A 16,170-nucleotide genomic window follows, 5' to 3' on the forward strand; every position below is an offset into this window, starting at 1 on the left:
ATCCTTGCATCGGCAAGAATGAAAAACAGTGTTTTAAGAGTAGTCCGTGTTTGTCTTTATAGTTCCTTGGGCATGAACAGTGTTAGTAAAGTAGACATCAGCTTCCAAAAAACATCAGACCAAACTTCTCAGTTATTCACGTATTGATGTAATCTTTGACTGGGGAGCCTGAAAAAAAAATATTTTAACTATTTTATTTATTCTTAGAAACTCAGACAATTCTTAAAAAAAAACAGAAAAGCCACAAATACATTTTTGCTTCAATCTCCACATCAAAAACTAGAAGCCCTGAAGCTATTTTGTCTTGCAGCTTTTAGATTTTGTTAGATCACAGCTTGTCCCTAACATTAACTTGTTACAGACTGGAACCAAGTGTTTTACCTTTATGTGATTCAGTGTCAGCTAGGAATTGTTTTGTCCCAATTTAGAGTCAGAAAAAACTAATCATAATTTTGCAAACCAAGATTCCGATAAATTGCTTTAGGTCAACCGCAACACTTGCTGCTTTGATCTTGAAAAATATTTATAATGGCTTTAATTTGAGATAAAAAATGGTTTTGAATTTGCAGAATGAAGGTGGCTGGGGTTTGTTTGTTATACTGAAGATAAATGTGGCTTTTCCCTCCAAGCAAAACAATGTGTCACTGAAAAATACAGATTGCTGAAAACTATTTAACTGAAAAAAATGCAACCAGTTTTATTGCTGAGAAAAATAATCTACTATAAATTTAATGGAAACTGTCTTGTAAAACACCTGTTGAATTTATAGAGCAAAGCTGACAACGTGCTGACCTAAAGCGGACAGAACAAAGATTATGAAAAGATATTTTTCTACTAAGCTTCAAAGACTGAGAAAGACCAACTGTTCCAAGCACTCAGGCAAACAATTCTTCTGTCACACCGTCATCTTTGTTTAGTGCTTCTGATGCAGGCTTATGATGAGTGTTCTTTTTAGAAACTTTAGACTCTGCCTCTTGTTTTTATAGGTGGCAGCTCAAGAAATATAATGTACTTCCATGATATTTTATCATTTTCTGCAGGAAGCATGTGAAGCTCATCTATAAAAAGAAAAGAAAATGCAACAAAGGAGCAGGACAGCTTCAGAGAGTTCTTCTCAGTGATCTTTCACTTCTAAAGATTGTTCCATCTCTTGAGATAGTCGAGTATGTTTGATAGCTGTTTGTCACTGGTGATGTGTTAACAGACGCTCTAAAAAAGAAGCATCATAATGATTTCTCAAGTTCTAGCTGAGCAGAGTGTTTAAGGAGGTGATTGGGACATATGCACATAAATGGGCTCCAAGAGTGCTCAGCTGAATAGTGGCCCACAAAAAGGGAACATTCAATATGAAAATTTAATTTTAAAGAGGTATCTCTAATAGCAAGCGGTGCTCACGAGTGTAGCTCAGAATTTTATTTTCTTTGTTTTCTTTTCTGTAAAATTGACAAGCCTTGCCCAGTGAATTGTTCTCTGTACCCTCAAGTCGTGGAGTCTTCCTGGTGATTTTATAGCTCTTCCATTACACAAGGAGAGAAATACTCTACTCACCCTGCTATGCTTTTATAATAAACACTACCACTTGACATGGCTTAGGCTTGACATTTGCTTAGGCAAGCATGGAACTTCTGACAGCATTTTTTTCCCCAAATTTCATACCAACTCCATTTGACTCTGACTTTTCCAAAAGGTCTTAACTGGCCATTCATGGAAAGAGGAAGTGCATTGGGCTTCTGTAGGAGGGAGAAAAGACAAAGGCTGCAGATTTATTAACTGCAAATGTTTTGTAAAGGGGCCTAAGAAATGTGACATTTCACATTGTCCAGAGATGGGTCTTGTGAAACTTGTGATAAGCTGATGGCACCCTCCAGTTAACTTGTTTGTGATGAAGGGAGGCAGAGAGTTGCCAAGACATTAGATAGGCTACTGTTTGGTGAATAATTTCTGCATTTGTGGCCATACTGGTGTGGTTGTAGAGATCTGTTTTTCACCTGAGCAGGTAAGTTTGTGGTAGAGCATTTATTCTTTTGATAGGCTTCATCACCCTAGGATGGGTGATGCTCTTCAGTCATAAAGAGCCATAGAAGGACATGAAGGTTGTTGGGATTTTTAAGAAAAGCATATGAGAAGTCAATCCTAGGCTCCAGAAATCAGCCCTGTTAGTGTTCTTCTACTGAAGTCATTAAGGTGTTTCCAGATGAGAAGAATTTGAGAATAAGAAACTGGGGAAAGCCAAAGACTTGTAGGTGGTCTTTTGTTCCAGGAGTCCTGTCTGTCAGATTTAACCTCCTCCTTGTGCGGTTTGTACGTGTACATTGGTTTTGGTCCCTCAGCTGAGATCGAGGGGTTTTGATCAGTTGCTGTTAGTTGTAAGTAAAGTTTCAGCATATTAAACCTAAGAATTTTCCTTCTAAATTGAGGACCTTATACCCCATCTGTATTTTTATGGGTGCCAAATAGCTGTCTCTTGACTTACCTAAGAGTCTTCTCCCTTTGTACACTGTATTCCTCCACTATCTGCTGTATTTTTCCACTCCTTAGACTTTTTCACTTTTTCAGGAAGTTCACCGAGTTGTAGCTATAAATTTGCACTGCAATCTCTTGTGGAACATATGCCATACAGATCTTTTTTGGAAAGATGACACATAACAAGCACAATAAGACATGTGAAAGGCTTGGGAAGATGAGTTTATAGCAACTTCTGTGCTTGCTTTCGGTAGTAGGAGTTGCTGTGTATTACCTCAGGCCATTGGACCGGTACGTAGTTTAGGGCAGAGATCATTTTGGGAGCACCCCTACCCTGGCACAGGACTGCTCTGTGTCCTTGCATTCTTCTACAGTTGCTTGTTGTCCCTCTTGGCTATAGGGAACACAGGAAGCCAAATAAACTAGTTTGCTTGCTTAGAATAGATAAGGTCACAGAAAAATACTGCTTTGGAATAATAATCCAGACCTTGTTGAAATAGTTTACTGCTAATGACATCTGGGATGGAGAAAGGATGGAAAATCTGTTGTGGAATACTTCTTTATACTTTGGGACTTACACCAAAAATGTTTTTGACTGATTTTTATTTCCAGATTCCAACCAGCTGCTGAGGTTGTAATCATCCAGGGACCTGTGCTGCACTTCATTAGTGAAATATATTCCACTGTTTCCACAGTTGTTCCAACCAGTAGGACAAAATAAATATATTCTAGATTTTTATTTTTATTTTTTCTTAAACAAGCTTATCTCACCCATCTCTGTGGCAGTACATTTATCTGAGTTGCTCTCTGCACCTCAAAGAAAGTATTGTAATTTTTAATGACACTCAATTTAAGGAAGTGAAGATGCCAATAAATTAATAAAATGATGCCCACACTTCTGGTGGCATATAATTTCGCACACACAAGCTCTAATGATTTTGGCATAAGGTTTTGTATGCTGATGAAAATATTTGTCTCTTGTTGTGTCCGTTTCCAGTGTTCACTAACCGTGATACTGCCTCTGATGCTAAACTGACCCGTCAGAGAGAGCCGAGGTGAAACTGTGTCAGAGGGGGCGGCTTCCTAGCATGTTGTGTGAAGTGTGGTGGGGTATTTTCTGTCAGCAACGGGACTAACTGTGCGATACCTGTTTTAGTTAGCGTGTGTCTAAGTCAGGGGAATCTCCGTGTGGCGGTAAGAGTTCAGTCGCCATCCCTGGAGGTATTTAAAAGACGTGTAGACGCAGCACTTCAGGGCATGGTTTAGGAGACACGGTGGTGTTGGGTTGACAGTTGGACTTGATAATCCTAGAGGTCTTTTCCAACCTTAACGATTCTGTGATTGCTCTAGAATTGATACAGCTGCTTCCAAAGGTTAGTGCTTCAGTTGTTTTGTTGGTACCCCTCATCAGAGGTACAGTGTTAACAGATCAGTTGCTATAATTTGCTTCAGGGCAAAATCTGTTGCAGTTTTTTGATCAACGCTGACAGTAATAAATTACCGTGAGTGGCAACTTAAGGTTTTCCCAGTTGTATTTGCAAGGCTTTCTCTCTGTGCTCTTAGAGTAACAGGCTTTCTGCATGTGTCTGGGAGTGTGATGTTTTATTCACTTGTTTGTAGTGTGGCCTTTAATCTAGAGGTATTGGCATTTCTTTCCTTCCAAACTACCTTCTCCTTATACCAGTCAGGTAAGTTGCTGCAAGGATCAGCCGTCAGCTGAGAGCTGCTGCTGTGATGAGAAAAGTCTTGGAAGCAAAGGTCCTATCCATCCCTACCTCCTGATCCCCCCAAATGCACGGGGAGTTGCAGGTGGTAGGGAAATCATAGAATCATGGAATGGTTTCGGTTGGGAGGGACCTTTAGAGGCCATCCAGTCCAACCTCCTGCAGCGAGCAGGGACATCTTCACCCACATCAGGTCGCTCAGAGCCCCGTCCAGCCTGGCCTTGGGTGTTTCCAGGGATGGGGCATCGACCACCTCTCGGGGCAACCTGGGCTAGGGTTTCACCACCCTCAGTGTAAAACATTTTTTCCTTAGATCCAGTCTAAATCTACCATCCTCTAGTTTCAAACCATCAGGTCTTGCTACAGAGGCTGCCCCCATCCTTCCTAGAGTCCCCCTTTAAGCACTGGGAGGCCCCAATAAGGTCTCCCCACAGCCTTCCCTTCCCCAGGCTGAACCACCCCAACTCTCCCAGCCCGGCCTCGCAGCAGAGGGGCTCCAGCCCTCGGAGCATCTCTGTGCCCCCTCTGGCCCCGCTCCAGCAGCCCCGTGTCCTTCCCGTGCTGAGGAGCCCCGAGCTGGAGGCGGCGCTGCAGGGGGGTCTCACAGAGCGGGGCAGAGGGGCAGGACCCCCTCCCTCGCCCTGCTGCCCACGCTGCTGGGGATGAGAGGGGTGAGCCAGTCAGAGAGAGACCATCACGTTTTGTTGGTCTGTCTTGTTGATCTCAGTAAATCTCTCCAACAAATGTGCCTTGTTCGTATCTGCTGTCTGCAATGACTTGAAAGAAGTTTAGAATTTCCAATCTTCATCAAGTATTTAGCCACATTTATTTCTACTTTGCTTGGTGAGTAACTAGAGGCATTTGCTGAACCCTTTTATCTCTGTATAGCATGTTCAGTGCTTTGCTTGCAAAAAGTGTGTTGACAAATCAGGTTATGTTTTGAGATGCCAGAAGAAGGTGTAGGTGCCTTAGCGAGCAGGGGCTGTAACCTGGGAATTCTCCAGTTAATTCTCCAGTAATCTGCCTCATTAATAGGCAGGAAAGGCAACATCTGAGGAGCATGCTCGGGGAGTAGGGTGTAGACCTTTTTTGTCTGATTCTGCTGAGGGGCTAGAGCACATTATGCTTTAATTTTATTTACCTTGTATGATAAACTACTCTTGATTGTTGCTGTTGGGACTTCTTTTGGTGGTGGAATGGGGCTGGGGGTACATGAGAAGACGAAGCAATGAGGACTGGAGAGCATGCTGAAGATGGCAATGGTTAGTAAAATCAGGCAGAGAAACAGGGCAGAAGTTAGTACTAAAGTAAATTATTACTTTCAGTTTCCTAAATGACCACAGGCAGGTAATTTAAGACCCAGCATTTTATACTGTTGTGTAAAATACATGCCAGACAATACGTGTAGTCAAATAGCAGAGTCCTAAATGTAGTGGCTTCGATACCAGGGGGTGATACAGATGTGGGACAGTTCGCATGGTCAGACAAATGGGGAAATGTAACTTATTTTTAAAAAGATTTTATGAGCAAAGGCAACTGACAGTGAACTTCCTTGGTTTGGGTGGGATTAGTGTCTTATCTGTTGCTCAGAATGCCTTCCTTTTTTTTTTTTTTTTTTTTTTCAGCATTGTCACTAGCCTTCCAAACAAAAAAATACTATTTGTGGCAAACGTCTCTGTTTTGATGGGAGAATGAAAGTTATCTGCACCTGGGAACTGGAAAGTTTTTACAAGTTATCATGTACCTTAAAGAGCAAATCAAAGCTCTGATTATGTTCAGTCCTTTTTCAGTTATTGTCAACAGCGGGCGGTGACCATAAAAATAAAAAGATTTATTACAGCTCTTATCTGAGAGGGAAAATGTCATACTTGTTTTAGGGGAAAACCAAAATAGCAGATACAGAAAATGAAAGCTTTTCTAATTAAATATTTTCTCATGCTTTGTAAAGAACAGCTTTCTTTTCGTCCCAATTGTTCCCATGTAACTGAGTTCCTTTCACTTCAGTTCTGCTTCATAAATGCTAGAGTCAAACTCAAGTGCGAGGGAAAACCTTTTATATCAGGTTCTGCTTCATATAGTGATAGTTATGCCATAGCAGAACCCTAAAATGTCACGTAATGTAGCGCTTTGAGAGCGTGGAGTGTGTTTGGACTCTGCTCCAAACCAGAAGAGCTTTAGTGCGTGTCTGCTACCTGATTTCTTGGAGGTCACCAGAACCTAACATTACATGCTCGGTTAAGGTTGGAGTACTTAGAACTGGAAGGAAATGTGAGTTTCTGTGTTGTTTTGTTTTTCCGTGGAGCTATGAAGGGATGCCTTGCATCAGGAATTTACAGATCACAAGTAGTTATGTTGTATACGGGTTCTCCATCCTTGGAGATTTTCGAAACTCGATGGGTCAAGGCCCTGAGCAAGCTGTTCTGGTGTTGAAGTTAGCCTGACATCGAGCGAGAGGTCAGGCTAGAGACTTCCAGAGGTCTCTTCCAACCTAAGTGTTTCTGTGATTTTGTGTGGCTAACTGGCTCTTAAATTAATAAAATTATCACTGAAATCATGAAGATTTAGCTGTGTGTATGTGTGTGTCTTTATATCCCTTTGAGCTTAGTGAATTTGGATAGTGAATATTCATTCATAAGACAGTCGTTATTCCTAGTATGTTATGAACTGGGTTTATGACACATGTCCAGCTGCGTATGCAGCTGATTGATAGAAGGGAAGAAAGTTTTATTTGTGTTTTCTGGTGAGTGGAGTGATGTTGAATAGTGTCCTGGTTTCGGCTGGGATAGAGTTAATTTTCTTTCTAGTAGCTGGTACAGTGCTGTGTTTTGGGTTTGGTTTGAGAATAATGTTGATAACACGCTGATGTTTTAGTTGTTGCTAAGTAGCGCTTACACTAGTGAAGGACTTTTTGAGCTTCCGAACCTCTGCTGGGGGTACAAGAAGCCGGGAGGGGAGGGGGCACAGCCAGGACAGCTGACCCAAACTGGCCAATGGGATATTCCATACCACACGACGTCACGCTCAGTATATAAGCTGGGGGGAGCTGGCCGGGGGTGGACACACACCACTGCTTGGATGCTGGGCATCGGTTGGCGCGTGGTGAGCAATTGCATTGTGCATCACTTATTTTGTATGTTCTTTCATCATTATTAGTATTATTATTTTCCCTTCCTTTCCTGTCCCATTAAACTATCTTTATCTCAGCCTACAAATTTTACTTATTTTCCCTGATTCTGTCCCCCATCCCACTGGGGTTGGGCGGTGAGCGAATGGCGCATGGTGTTTAGCTGCCTGCCGGGTTAAACCGCAACAAGGAGGTATTTACAGCTTAGCCTATTTAACAGAGTTACAACTTTATAGTTCACAAAACTGAAGGGTTCTATTATAGATGTCACTGCTGCTGTTTGTTACAGCACCAGAACCATGTTAAGTAATTTGCTGGCACTTAAAATAAGACAAATTTTTAATTAGTTCCATTAACAGATGAGTTCCAGAAAAAGCATGTGCTCATTCATGATGACAGACACTTGATTATTGACAGCACCAGTCTTTGAGTTCTGCAATCCAGATTTTGGCAAGAGCGGGAAGTTATCCACATAACCTATGTGAATTCTTCTGTTTTTCAGGATCCATGGGTATGTGGTTTGGAAGCTGCTTCTGACTACAGCCATAATCAGGAACAGGACACAAATCATTTCAAAGCTCCAAGTGACAGAAGATTTCAGACCGACAAACACACAGAAGCCGTCAGGACTAAGGAGGTTTTAGAGTCAAGCTTACGGCAAGCTGTGCCGTTATACAGAGCTGATCCTTCCGATTCTGGCCTGCTGAAGGATACGCAGTTTAAATCTTCGAGCACCATTCAGACGCCTGTCTGCAACCAACGTCAAACAATTGCCATTAGTCGTTCTGATGCCATTGTTGAACTTCATCCACCATTGCAGAAGGAACGGGGCACATGTGCGATGAGGTCTGCAGCTGCTTCCGATATACAAAGAGAAGCCCATTTACCGGCTCAGAAGAAGCTGTCTATGGAAAAGTGTTCTGAAGATATGGCTAAGCAAATTACTTCTATCACCTTTTCATCCCGAAAACGTTTGCAGTCACCGGTGACTTCCATGGCAGTCGGCAGTAGTCTTACTAGAGATGATCTTGATGGGATAATGCCTTTGGAGGTTGACTCTGCTAGCACTGAGGAACAGAGCCATGACGAACAGCACTGGGAAAGATCTAAGACCTGTCCTCCTTCAAGTCCAGTGCTTGCTGGCTCAGTGTCTAACGAGGTTCCTTATACTGCTGAGAAAGACAGCAGGTTTCATCATGTCTCTGCTGACAGTAACAGAGTTGGAGCTTATCAAGAAACAGACTGTTTGTCAGATCAGGATTCTGTAAGCATCCATGCTGATAAAGGGCAGACCCTTAGTGCAAAAAATTCTGATGTTCTGCCTCAAGATGTGACTGAATTGGGCAGGCGTAGTGCCAGACTTGTGGGGCTTGACTGCGATATAAGACTCGGGCAAGAAACGAAGAGGGTTAATGAACCCCTTTCTAGAAACTCTTACCAGCAGGAAAAAAGCAGCCCAGCTGGCCACATCGAATTATACAAGAGCTTAGAAGGGCCAGGTCCAACTGTACAAACTGATTTGCTGAAGGGCCATATTAAGTTGCTGGCAGAAGAGAAGAAAAGTCCTTCTGATGAAGTACCTGTCATTCAGAAAGAGGTTGTGGGAGAGCAAATTGATATATCTCACCACTCATCTACAGATGACATTTTATCCACCACGTCTGTATCTCCATCACCAACTAAGAAAGTACTCTCATGTGTCCACATAACTCTTTCCTCAAAGTGTAATAGCTCAGAGCTGCATGGTGACTTGAGTACTAAAAATGAGATGACATCATGGGTTAAACCTGAAGTAAATACTCAACTAGTGTCTTTAAAAGCTCCAGAAACTTCAGTAGAAGCTGTTTCTAAATTATCAGCTGCTGACCTTATTCCAGAAGATCAAAGATCTTTGTCTTTCCCAGCGCCAGTGTCTTCAGCAGATCCCTGCCTGGTGCTTTCCTCTGTTACAAGCACAGCAGGGCAACAGCTGCCTCTGCAAAGCAGCGAGAGACTACAAGACACTGCTCTGAGTTCAGAGGGATGTAGTCTGAAGAATATCTTCAACTCTGTAGGTCCTGCAAAAACCGAGAAAAGTACTTGCGATGCTAGCACTCAGATAACAACAGAAAGTCCTGGAAAAACAACCTTTTCAGCAGAAATTTACGTTAATTCACAAGATGGTGAAAATGCTGTCCACAAGTCGTCTCCCCAGAAAGCACGTGAACTTCCCAACAATACAACTTCATCTCTTAACAAGATTTCGTCTTTCCCAAGGCAGGGTGGTGAGCAAATTGGTGTCTTATATGTACATGTAGACTTGCATCTATTCAAGTTTGAGATATTTATAGGTATTAAAAACCAAAACCAAACCCAGCTTTTTTGTGGAAGTAACATTCTTGAGATAATTTTGATATTTAAAGTTGCTCCTATGGGGAAAAACCCAACCCTTAAACTTGGGCTTTGCGGTCTTGTGAGTAGCGGGTGGTATCAATACAGTTGTGATTCAGTTCAGGTTTGTCTGGAACTGAATTTGTTGCGTACAAGTCTGGTTCAAGAAAATTTCCTGACATTTGTTTCTGGATGATTTGATTTGCTTCACTGCCTAGAGTTTATCAAGAGAAAGATCTGATTACTGATTTACTCTCTGGTCAAGGTAATACAAAAACTGAGAGAGAATACGCACATCGCTATTTTCAGTAGAATAAAACAGAAGATGTGGAGGGCTTTTAAATCTGTTGGTGGAGGAATGTGGATGTTGCACAGTGGTTTCCCACAGCTGTGTTGTATAGTACTGGTGTGTGCAGATTTGTGTAGTTTTCATGATTTTTTCCTGGGCTTCAGGCTTTGTATCTCTGTTCTCAAGGTGTTTAAAATAGTATGAGTTGAGAGAGCAAATTCCTTCATTATATCAGTGTGCCAAAAATATTTCAGCTATCTGATCCCCTTCTTTGCTATTAGAAGTGAGTTTATGTTCTGGTCCAAACATCTGCTGGAATTCGTTTATGACAGCACACCATATTTATTGACTTGAGAGACAGATATCCATACTCGTGTAAAATAATTTCATTAAACATGGCTGAACCGGGAGCTGTGCGGGAACGTGAGGGGGTTTTTTAAGTTTGTCAGACCAGTCACAAATTTAACGTTGAATAGGTAAGTAAGCTATTTTTTTCTAGCTAAGCGACAGTCAACCTTCTAACCATTGGGTGGGTATTAAATAATTAAATTAAATAATAATTGCGATTTATTTTCCTAAAGAATAGGGTATTTCTCCAGATTTACCCCAGTAAACAACAGCAGTCTCGTTGGGTCCTGACTTGTTGCTTTTATCTTCGGTTGCATGAAAGGATTAAAGCCTGACTTCTGTTAATTACTTTGCCTTCCATCCCCATAGGTCAGCCCTTGCTGCTGCCGTATAAACCTTCTGGAAGTACTGGGATGTATTATGTTCCTTATCTAAAGGCAGGATCCAAGATTTCTCCAGCTGAGTCAGAAATCAATGTTGAGAGCTCTCACTCAGGTACTTATTTATCTTAGGTCTTCCAAATGCAAAACGATGGTTTTAGTTCGTGGATCAAAATAGATCTATTTCCTATGTAGAACTGTCTCAGCTGAGCTCAGAACTCTTCTGTCCTGCCAGTTTAGAGTAAGTGCATTGATTTTTAATAGAAAAATGTCTTTGTTCACGTTCACACTGCTTTACAACACAAAGATGTATGAGCCCTGCCTGAAGGCTATGGTTTCAATTTCTTTGGTGGAAGGGATGTTAAAGCTCCATTCTGGCAGTGAAAAGAAACAAGGCTCAATGTTTTACAGCTTGATAATTCTTTACTTTCCTCTGGGAATTACTGTTCAGTTTGGACTCTTTCATATCTCTGCCAGTTCTTCTTTTTAGTTCCCTTATTTACGTACGTTCTCCCTCTTTATTAATCTGGTATGTGTGCCTTTGAAAATACCTGCATAATACAACATGCATTTCAGGTAATAGCTTTCTTGGTACTGAATTTCTTTCCTCCATGTTAGGGGATTCCAGTGTAGAATGCCTTTCTATAAACAATGTCATTCGTAACAGTGGTTTAAAATATATATATTCACCTCTTCCCCACATCCTCCCGTCTCCCAGTAAAAACACTTCTCATTTACCAGGGGAAAGGATGCTCTGTGATTCATCAACTTCTTTTGCTTTGCTGGCTGTTATTTTTCATTTCTCTCCTATATGTAAAGAACGCATCACTTAAGCATTATAGGTCTTATTTGCAGGTTGTTTTCAGTCAGAGCTTTTTGACATCCAAAGTTATTTGTAGATAAAACTAACATTACAGAGACGTCCAGATCCTGACAGATGTGCCCAGGGAAGTAGGTCGATACAACAGTGACAGTAAGTGCACAGGTTAGTCGTTATAGCCAGAAATTGTGCTTGTAATTGTTTATGCGTGTCTTCCAGTCTGTTGTAATATGGTCGAAACGAGAGAAACAAATGTGATGTCTGTTGTTTTGCAGAAACTATGATGCTAGATATAAAAATTCAATATGGCTATGAGGCAGTGCAAGGTTCTAGAAAATGTACCACAGAATTGAAAAATAAATCTTGTTTTTTTTAAACTCCCTGCTGCAGCTGGGGTTCTTAGCTCACAAGTAGTAGCTGATGGAAACTGAGTTGAGTAAGTCCACTGACTATAACCAGGTGGTGTTGACAAGGATGATAAATCAGTTAGGGGCCATTTTAAGTTTCTAACATTAGGAGACAGCAATATGATAATAAGAGCTCTGTGCTGCTGTTGTCTTGATTTCTTGTTCAGAGGTTTTGCAGACCTACTCTAGTCTTCCAGTTTTTCTCCATTGCTATTCTGAGCTCGGAAAATAGATATTTACATCAGTCAGTGAAAATGTCTGGAATTCTAATGTGAGCAGGAGGGAGTCTGGACATTCCAAGTCTTGCGCCTGGCTTCCTAGCAGACTTGTCTAATGCTCATTTTCTTGTATTCTTCTCTGCTCATTAGTAGAATAGGTAAAATTTATTTACCTCGCAGGGAAGAACCTTGTCACAAAAGATCATGGAAAGCAGTGTGGTGCAATACCTACTGCTGCTGTATTAGCCACTCGAACTGCTCGCTGGGGATCATGATTGTTGGTTGGGGAATATACTGGTACTAATAGTTGGATAATAGCCTTTCTTTCAGGTGTTGTCTTCATTGTGAAATTTCTGTATCTATTTTCCTGCTTCCTCTTTTTACTCATAGTTATTGCTCTCTTTCTCTGCAGGGTCAAATGATGCTCTTCCTCCAGGGTTTCCGGCAAACGTGCTTGGTTTAAGGGATGATAATCCCCCAGACAGTGCGGCTATCCAGCATAAAGAAGGAGTCTACAGTAAGAGGGCCAAGCCCAAGCTAGCCTGGGCTGAGGAGCAAATGGAAGCTTCCCCAGGTAGTTAAAGTGTATGGTTAATTTTACGTGTGTTTTCATATACATGAAAGAAAGTAGAGCAAAAGAATTATGTTTCAGGATCCCTGATTTTTTTATTTCATGGTATTGCTCATAGTCTGCCTGAAGATGCTGAATTTGTCTCGTTTTTCTCTTCCCTATCTTTCTGCTTCTCCCTGACTGCCCACACACTTCGAGATTAGTATTTGCCAGCATTCCAATGGCTCCAGTGCTTATCAGAGCCTTTGTGAGATTTTTTTGGGGTTGGTGGGGTTTGGGGGTTGGTTTTTTTTTTTTTGGCTTTTGTGTTGGTGGTTTTTTTAAGGCACTCTTAGATTTGTGAAGTGCAAAGTCCTCTTTAAGTGTAGAAAAGATGCCCGTGTAGAAAATGACAGAAATTCCCTGGTAAATAAAAGCAGGTGGGATGGTTCTGTATATTGGGCTGGCATTTTGTTCCTGCCCACAAATACACTGATGGTGTCGTGTAAAGTATCTCTGTAATGTTGGTATTTTACCAAATTTGATTTGACTCTTTCTTCTTCCTCTCCATTAACCTTGTTGGATGGTACTCCAGAGAGACGAAGGTCAGGGTTTACTACTCTAGGAGCCTACTTTAAGGCTTTATTTTTTGAGAATACTGACAAAATGAAATTATGCTGTGCTAACTGATGATTTTGACACTATATCTCATGACAGTAGCCAAAATTAGTCCTGATGGACACTCCTTTTGTACAAACACCTCATTCTGTGATTTTGAGTGGCTGATAAACTTCCTTGAGTCGGAGTAGGGATGAGGATTTCTGTTGTGTTTGAGAACGGCATCTTGTTCCTGGACAGAAAACTGCTGTGTGGTTGCCATCTCTCCTAAATGCAGCTATTAATTCCTCAGGGAAGCTGTTTATTGCACAGTACAATGTTTTGCAACATGTGCTATATTAAACAAAGAGTGAGCAAATAGCAAGGAGGTAATGTAATTGTGGCTGTTAATGAGGGATGGGACCCGAGGCATATAAACAGCGTAATGGATTCTGAATTAGAGAGTTCCTGCTCTCTCATAGGCAGTCTCATATACAGGGGTTTTGGGAGCCCATTTATTTTTCTTCGTATCGCGTAAACTCTTTATATGAAGACATTTAATGAAACAGATTTTTATGGAGTACCTCAGTGTGATCATTGTTGTCCTTTTGTAAGCAGGCAGCTCAATATGCCTGGGGTAAGGTCACCCCATGGAGCAGTGCTGATGTATTGGTAGGGATTCCTTCTGATGATTTTAATTCTTCAGTTTAGAAGGGGTTTTCTCTGAAGCTTGTCTCTTCAGAATGGAGAGATTTTGCTGTCTTGAGAAGATAATTTTTATTTCCAGAAGAGAATTTAAAATGATTGCGTAAGACATGCCCAACTCCATTATTTTATGTTCATTTTACCTTTTTTGGTAAGTGTGCATTGGACAAATAGTTGAATCAGTGCAACGATAAAGACAATGTTGTCTTAACCTAGTTTTTCTAACGGAAGAAATAATTCCCGGTGAGCATTTATAAAATGCAAGGATATGGAAACAAGCAGAGTAAGATAGAAAAATGCTTTCCTTCATTCTCTGCCAGTAACTCAGAAGAAGAATCCTGGGTCATGGCTGTAGGGCTGAAGAAGGAGTCCGTGTGTAGAAGTAAGCTCTCCAAACAAGAATCTGCAGTAACAAACAAAATACCGTGTTGGAGCAGAGATCAGGCAGGATATGTGTCTCCCTGAACAGCCTAGATAAAAATGAAAGGGGAACACAAGTGTTAATATAAAATTATCTCATAGCATTTTTCTGTAGCTGTGATGGCCTAAAGATACGGGCAAGAAAAGAACTGTAAGTAGAAATAATCTTTTGTTAAACCAGCCAGTACGGCTGGAAATTTAAATAAGCTTTCTGAAGAGACTTGCATGTCTAAAATCTTCTCTGACTTCTTCAACTATATTTTTAGATGGTCTAATAAAAGATTACCTCTACCCACAGAGCTTGTCTAGAGCTTAAAATTATGCAAGTTATGAATTTTTTTAAAAAAGTTTATATAAACTTATTATTTTCTGCCTGTTTGCATTCCTTCCATTTTGTTCATAACTTTTTAAAAATACAGAAATAGCAAAAATTCTCCATAGTATTCCCAAGCCTGATCTCCTTTGTCAGGAGCATGTGGAGGAATCCTCTTACATGAGTATATAAACATTGACCTTGTATGGAAAGGCAAATTCCTCCCATTTCAGAGTTAGCGAGGCTGGGTCTGGTTATGCTGTTTGTGATCTTGACATTACTCTGAAGCGTCTCTGTGGTGGGAAGGGAAGAGATGTATAAAGTGTAAGGAAAACAGGTGTCTAAGTAAAAGCAAGGTTTATGAGGCAGTGCTAACAGTACAAATTCACACAATCGTAACCCTTCCTGAGCTTATCTTGCATCACCTTTTCCCACGTGGAATGGAGGCTTTATGAAAACAGAGGTTGTGATTCTTGAAGAGGTAGGTAGGCATTTTCTTCCTGGGGTGGGGAGAGGCTTGGTGGTGGGACGTGCTACCCTTCTGCTGAATCAGTGGCAAAACTTGCTCAAATGAAGGAAGGAAGACCTGGTTTCCAGTTCTCTCTTTGTCAGTAGATCACAGTCATGAAAACAAGACTGTTTAAAACAAAACAACAAAAATACAAACAAAAAACCAAACCTGGGAGGAATGTTGGAGAGCTAGAGAAAAATGAGTGTGATTCCTGCCACTAATGGAGCTTGACATGCATTCGCTGACAGCTCCCCATTACCTAGTCACTGGTGTTACCACTAGTAAATGGACTGTTCTTTTTTTGTATTGATTTTTTAATTTATATTAAAGCTATTACTACTCTATAAGGCATCTTTAAATGACATACTTGGCTAAAATGGCATGGAATATCTTGCAGTAAGCCTAGGGACTTGGGAAATCCTTGTGGCACTAGCATCTCTAATTCCTACTCTCTGCCTTCATGGATCATTATATAATTCAGTCCATTATACAAAGACCATAACATGAAACACACTTCTACTTTGTAAAATTAGATTCCTCCCTTCCCCCAGTATATTACAAACAGTGTTAAAATTATTTTGGAGTATATTCCTGCTAGCACATGTATGCTAATGTATGTCTGTTACAAACGAGTTTAGAATTGGATTTCTGCATAAAGCCCTTTGTAATGTCAGATAGTAGCGCATTCTGGGGGGATTTCACTCCCGCTTTGAACGGAAGTGTGTCATCTGAGCTTGAAAGGCTAGATCTTGGTATGCTAGCAGAGGTGGTTCTAGGAGCTGTACAGGAAGTGATATTGGTTGTTTTCTCTACAGCGCTGTTCTGAGTTAAGAGATAATGTTCAGATATAGCCGTAGGGGACGTTTGTACTCCCTGGGCATTTGTCTGAAAAGAGACAAAATGAGTTGTGGCTGCCTGTCGTGAGTTTCCA

At 41.0% G+C, this 16,170-nt stretch overlaps 1 protein-coding gene across 2 annotated transcripts in view; it reads left to right on the forward strand.

Annotated features, from left to right (window-relative positions):
• Positions 1–16,170, forward strand: part of ALMS1 (ALMS1 centrosome and basal body associated protein) — an 82,393-nt gene that overhangs the window by 42,352 nt on the left and 23,871 nt on the right. For both annotated transcript variants that reach the window (XM_064448818.1, XM_064448819.1), the window contains exons 9-11: positions 7,814–9,575; positions 10,688–10,813; positions 12,556–12,717. In XM_064448818.1, the coding sequence (XP_064304888.1) occupies positions 7,814–9,575; positions 10,688–10,813; positions 12,556–12,717 (2,050 nt within the window). The remainder of the gene's footprint in view (positions 1–7,813; positions 9,576–10,687; positions 10,814–12,555; positions 12,718–16,170) is intronic.

The sequence above is a fragment of the Phalacrocorax carbo genome, chromosome 4 (genome assembly GCF_963921805.1).
Source record: "Phalacrocorax carbo chromosome 4, bPhaCar2.1, whole genome shotgun sequence".
NCBI classification, from domain to species: domain Eukaryota; kingdom Metazoa; phylum Chordata; class Aves; order Suliformes; family Phalacrocoracidae; genus Phalacrocorax; species Phalacrocorax carbo.